This window comes from Amphiura filiformis, chromosome 7, assembly GCF_039555335.1.
Source record: "Amphiura filiformis chromosome 7, Afil_fr2py, whole genome shotgun sequence".
In the NCBI taxonomy this organism is placed as follows: Eukaryota; Metazoa; Echinodermata; class Ophiuroidea; order Amphilepidida; family Amphiuridae; genus Amphiura; species Amphiura filiformis.
Window position 1 is genome coordinate 19,821,615 of NC_092634.1, and position 6,257 is coordinate 19,827,871.

The window sequence follows — 6,257 nt, forward strand, 5'->3', positions numbered from 1 at the left end:
AAGGAATCTTATCAAATCTTCAACTAATCAAAAGATCACCAGGCTTAGATAAGTAATCGTAATAAAAAGAAGTCTATGTAATACTTAAAGTTTAATTTAGTATGATTTTGTATTGTTATCTGATTGACAGCCATACTGCACTAATTAATAAATATTAATTAAGTTATTATATAATAAACAGTGTGTTTGAGTGTTTGCTGTTGCGTAAACTCGGAAGCAGGTGATTTTGGCCTGGGTCATTTAAATGACCATAATAACACCTGACTTACAAAGAAAATGGATCATATTAAACTTCCTTTTGTTCAATATCCTTTATTTAATCTTACATCACTTTTATTCAATACAAATGAAGACACAAATATACAGGTCTATATCAGTATATAGATCAGTGCCCCATATTGATGGTGGCACGCAAGACATAAGTATAAACACGCAAAATATACAAGATATGTTAAATATAAAATTACAACCAGAATTAGGAATGGAATTAAAGAGAGAAGCCTAAAAACACACCAGACATCCAGATAAAAATAGTAATATAGGCCCTAAATAGTGATAAAAAGAAAAATTGGGTTTTGAAAACGGTGGACTAATCCAGGAAGGCTCTTGTTTTGAATGAAAAATACTGAAAAATTGAAACAATTGCCAATTTGGAAAGATTATCCCTGAATATTTTGAAGGATATCGGGTTATTGCACATTTTCAAGATTTCTTTTATACGATGGATATTGTCCGGTATAATGAATACTTTTGAACCTACTTCTAAACGAATAAGAGTAACTTTGTAACCAGAGTTTTCAATGTCGGCGATTAGGGAGGCATATTTATTGCACTTTCGAACATAGCTTTAGCAACGATGAATTCAAAAGGGCCAGTGAGCTCAATAATGACCAGTTTTAAGATTTTTCCAAGTAAGCATATGTCAGGAACCAATTTTGTAGTTGAACATTCAAAAGGAATTGTTGTGGGGAAAGGAATATTGATTGCTCCGGTTACCAAGTCGGACAAAATATGGGGAGGATCAACATCGTTAATAAAGCCCAATTTAATGATTCTGACAATAGTTGAGAATGTTGTTTTGTCTCCATGTAAACCGACCTTGTTCAAGAGAAGTTTTGCAATGGTTAAGCACGTGGTGGAGAGTCTCACGGTTCCCACAAGCTCTGCTTATTATTGTAAAACGGACAAATTGTGCCATTTTCTGCTTCGTCTGCGCGTTCATATTGCCTGTATAAGCGACCTCGGGTGATTTTGAATAGTTAAACGGGAATGGGAACCGCAACCTCTTTCCCCTCTCTAATGATCCTCTCCTTCTTACTACTACAATAATCATCCCTGCGTGTCCGCGATGCAGCATTTTCAACCTTCACGTCGATGCTACAAACCATCCTACCACATGATCATCCCCATCATTATCCTCTCGTCCTTTGTGGGCGCTAAACATTAGTTACGCTAACATCGTTCAAAAGAGTCAAATACTGGATATTGCTGCAAATTTGAGACTGGTCTGTCCGCCTACAGTGTTGCCAACGTATCAGACCAGAATAGAAGAACACGATCAAAGCTACGCATAGGGTGCTAACTCCACACAGAAGTAACGAAGACTTGTAGCTACCAGTAATATCAAATAAAACTCCTATATGGATAAATAAATATAATAAACGATTGTTAATTGTTTTAGGTGTGTCGACATACTTGGGATAAAATACGAGTAAGTAAAGCTTTCTTTATTTTCAGGCAGAACAGAGCCGATGAACCTGCCATTCAATAAAGCATGAGCCAGTAAAATTGTTCACTTAGCGTAGGAGTCACACAAAGTGTATCAACTTTCTCACATAAAAAAATCGTTTTCTCATCTTATAAGTAACTGAACCACTTTAACTTTTCAGACAAGTCAAGTAGAACAATTCTTTCCTTTTGTAATTTTAAATTGGTCAAAATGATATACAAATTTCAAAATATTATATATTATCTTAGTAAATGTTCCATTCTTACAGCCACAAGTGAAAACTATGGCAAAATAGGTTTACAGTAATGTCAAACCTTTCCAACATGTTTGAGAAGATTTTGCCCACCTATACGTGAAACATTGCTTAGGTGATATCCTAATCTTGATTCGGGAGTAGTATTATAATATAATCAAAATATAGAATAAGGATATTAAGTTATAACATAGTTATGTCAATTCTGTTCCTATTTCGGGCAAAGGTCAAGTCTCGATACCCGAACTTCCCGGGCCGAACTTTTTGAGAATCAATGGTTTCTTGGAACTCACCACCAATAAATACATAAGCTGCAATGCCGATGCCATTCAATGGTAAGAATGCCACACCCCAAGAAGCTTTCTCCTTGAGTCCAGCAGGGTAAGATACAATATTCATCATCATGCTGTACCCTAATCCGTATGATGCTCCAAACACTACAGCTACCACCATCAATTGGTTTAATGTCCACATAAATGCAAAAGTTATCAAGCTAAGTCCACTTAAAAGGTATGCTACGCCCCCTATAGTTGATGCTGATATGTTAACTTTCCAACCAATTGGCACAAATCTGGCTACGGTGATAGATGCTCCAAATACAAGCATCAGGATTGAGCATTTTAGATCAGATAACCCGACATCTGAAGCGTAAGGGACAAAGTAGATTATAGCAGTTACACATCCAGCGTTTAAAACACTAACCAATCCGACTTGGAACAAAAATCGAATATTGCACAGGAGTGGCATATATTTACGCAACATATCACAATTCGTTTTGTCACCATCTTTTGCATCATCTAATGGTTTTATCCTCAAATCATCCGTTTCTTTATCTTTCAATTCTTGTGGTGGCATTCGTAGCATCAATCCACATACGCATATATTTGCCATTATTGCAGAAGTTATTTGAAATGCGCCCTTCCATCCATAATTACTGATAAGAAGTTCCATTAAAGGTGGGACAATAAATATACCAAGCCCAGAGGAAGCATGGTTTAACATGTAGGCTGATGTTAGATGTTTGTCGAAGTAAGTATTGAAACCTGAGTGAGCCACTTGAAATGACATGCCCAAGGCGAAGCCTGTAAATAGATGTAAGAGAACAAAAACGAGAATATCATCATTCTGTGATGCAGCATTTCCATCCTTCACGGTACACACCGACATCGCCTGGTTAATAATTACTTTGTACAGCAGAGACACTAAAATCAATACCCGGGATCGATACACGTGAATGTGCTATGCACGATCTGATATTCAGACGATAAATTTTTGGATACCGGGATATGAAAATGATAAATATCTCCCGTAATTTTTTTATTCTAAAAAAAACATATTTTTTTGCTTGCACTTGAATATATGTGTTGAAAGGATATGATAGTCGTCAGCTTGCGTATTGAGAAAGAACCGTGCGTATTGAGCTCAAAAACTGACAAAAATTCTGATTTTTATGTGCCGAACTAAAGCGCAGCGTGGGCTACTCGTGGAGGCAGTCTAAAAGCAGATGACCTCATGGCGTATACCATGCTCACTCACACACAGAGAGGTCAGTCACCAGGCTATTGTCAATAGCCTTAGTCGGATGTCCCTCGGCCCATTATGCGTCTCAAAACTATTAAACAGGTCGGAACAAAAACCTACCATGGCGATTTCGGCCATGAAGATATCGGGGCGATGACACTGTGCTGCAGCGCGGAGGGTGGAAAGCATATATTGCTACCAAAGTTGCAACATATATGCTACTCTACGTTAATATCTTAGTGATTGTCATGTAAAATGGCTTGACGTGCAATACTCTGTCAGATGCCATCTGACATATTTTATGTTGCCTATAATTATGTATATAAAAATTGTTCATTTTACAATTACGATACAATGAAACAGTGGTATTAAGACTACAATAACTAACTTTTTAAAATTATAATTATGTGCCTATTATAATTCCATTGTATTTCGTGTTTACTTAACATTAACTTGTTTCCAATAATTAAAAAAAAATCAAATCAAATCAATATCTTACTCAGAAGTGTCATAGCGATGAACAGATGCCAAAATTCGGTAATGAAACTTGTCGCAAAGCAGCAAATGACAGTAAGAATACCAGATGCAATGACAACCACACGGTGAGTCAGTCTGCGCGCTAAGGCGGAGGATACTGGTGCTGAAATTAAAGATCATATGACATGATTTGAGTAAATGGCTAGAGAGCCACAATTTGTATGTTATTTCAACTAAAGTACAGATCTGCTCTATGCTGTTAATATTTATACTGTTCAAAGCTTAAAACTCGTTTGATGTAAATGAGTGACAATTTACAGAACTGTTGGGAGCGATACAAGATGGAATTATATAAACATCTCAAAAAAAGTAACTGACCCCCCTTAAATAATGACCATTATTCAAAAACGGGTGATTGTATTACAAATCTATAAAGCAGAATTTATTTCTGCACATTTTGACACCTCATTTGTAGCAATTGACTAAATATTGACGTCACAGCGTACATTTAAATCAATGTAGCCCAAGATCTGAAAGTTGCAGTAAATTCTATTGATTTTGCAGTCAGTGTAATGGAACGAAATCTGTGTAATGATATCTGAGTGTTTTTGTATTGTAAAACATTTTATGTAAGTGCAACTTTCAAATCTGGACCTCACTACATTAAATTGGCCGGTGTTTTATTGTTTTCTGGGCTATCGTATCAAATGAGGTTTCAAAATGCGCAGAAATAAATTCTGCTTCCAACGTATTTTTCAGATTTGCAATACAATAGTCCCTTTTTGAATAACGGCCATTGTTTAAGGGGTTAGTCACTTTCCTGTTTACTTTAATTTAAAGATATACGAGCATCTGTTCGCTTGTCGTAATAAACATCTCAAAAATAGTAATTAACCCCCCTCAAATAATGGTCATTATTCAAAAAGGGGCTATTGTATTACAAATCTGTAAAATGCGATGGAAGCAGAATTTATTGCTGCGCATTTTGACACCTTATTTGATACGATAGCCCAGAAAACAATAAAACACCGGTCGATTTAATGCAGTGAGGTCCAGATTTGACAGTTGCACTTTTACATACAATACAAAAATATTCAGATATCATTACACAGGTTTCCTTCCATTATACTGAATACAAAATCAATATAATTTACTGCAACTTTCAAATCTTGGGTTACATTGATTTAAATGTACGCTGTGACGTCAATATTTAGCCAAATGAGTTGTCAAAATGTGCAGAAATAAATTCTGCTTCCAACGCATTTTACAGATTTGTAATACAATCGCCCGTTTTTGAATAATGGTCATTATTTAAGGGGTTAGTTTTTTTTGAGATGTTTATTTAATCTTTTGGAAGATTATCAAGTTCAAAGCGTCTAGGTTTTGTTCGTTAAACGTTTTAGGCAGCTGTAGAAACTTGTACTGTACATTAAGTGAATAAAGAAAACAGAAATATCCCGTGCTGTTTTTCACCACGCCACAATAGTCACCTCTACCAGAGGCGTTGAAGCGAATTAAACCTTTTTTCACCATCTTTTGTTAGACAGGTGTATTGTTTTAATGTTTATCCTACTAATCGCTCGATTGGAGTGTAATCATCTTACCCATTGTAAACAAAACAAGCATGTAAAGTGATCCAATGAGAGAAGTTTTTGTTGCACTGGCACCAAAATAGACTTCCCATTTGATGAAAAATATTCCTAAACTAGCCCAGAATCCATCATTAAACGCACGCATAACGCAACAGCTTGCGAGAACCACCCAAGCATAACCATGGTCAACTGGATGCGTTGTAGAAGGAGCCATTGGATCTGGCGAATCAATAACATTATCATTAGAAGCAGGTTGCAAGTTCTGAAAAAAGATACAAAGAATATTTAATGAGTTTATAAAAGAATTATAAAATACTATCATTTCTTTAATGACCATGGTCACAAAACATCAAATGTATGGTAAACATTCAAATAAAAAGCCAAGCAGTTAAACAAAAAGCACAATTTTTTTTGTAACAAGCTGGGTGAATTTTGTCTATTAAAATGGTAAAAGTTATAATTTAGAATAATAATTTAGACAATCAAATTCGATTATTTTAAACTTCATACCACTTTTCGGAAAATCCTGAATCTTTTATTGACTTTTAAAATGACAGAATTTCGGGCCTACTATTGCAAATATACAAAAAGCCGTTTTGTTGAATGGTTTGATCCACTTCGTTTACAAGTTTCAGAACATGACGTGTCGAGCATCCTGTGGTCATGGAAGATTTAAACGAGGATT

General features: G+C 35.5%; 1 protein-coding gene across 1 annotated transcript; it reads right to left on the reverse strand.

The window, feature by feature from the left end:
* Nucleotides 1-316: 316 nt before the first annotated feature.
* On the reverse strand, nt 317-5,826 carry LOC140156301 (monocarboxylate transporter 12-B-like). The gene is made up of 4 exons (XM_072179281.1): nt 5,585-5,826; nt 4,003-4,143; nt 2,276-3,064; nt 317-1,636 (listed from the first exon to the last, which is right to left on the reverse strand). The coding sequence occupies exons 1-4, from the start codon at nt 5,784-5,786 to the stop codon at nt 1,437-1,439; spliced, it is 1,332 nt and encodes a 443-aa protein (XP_072035382.1). The 5' UTR covers nt 5,787-5,826; the 3' UTR covers nt 317-1,436.
* Between the last annotated feature and the right edge of the window lie 431 nt (nt 5,827-6,257).

Bases quoted from the DNA above. Each gene is read 5' to 3' on its own strand.
- LOC140156301 (XM_072179281.1), bottom strand. From the start codon at position 5,786: ATGGCTCCTTCTACAACGCATCCAGTTGACCATGGTTATGCTTGGGTG. The intron at 4,144-5,584 runs GTAAGATGATTA...CTTTAATTTCAG, and splicing joins GCTTGTTTTGTTTACAATGG to CACCAGTATCCTCCGCCTTA. The intron at 3,065-4,002 runs GTAAGATATTGA...ATCTATTTACAG, and splicing joins CATCGCTATGACACTTCTGA to GCTTCGCCTTGGGCATGTCA.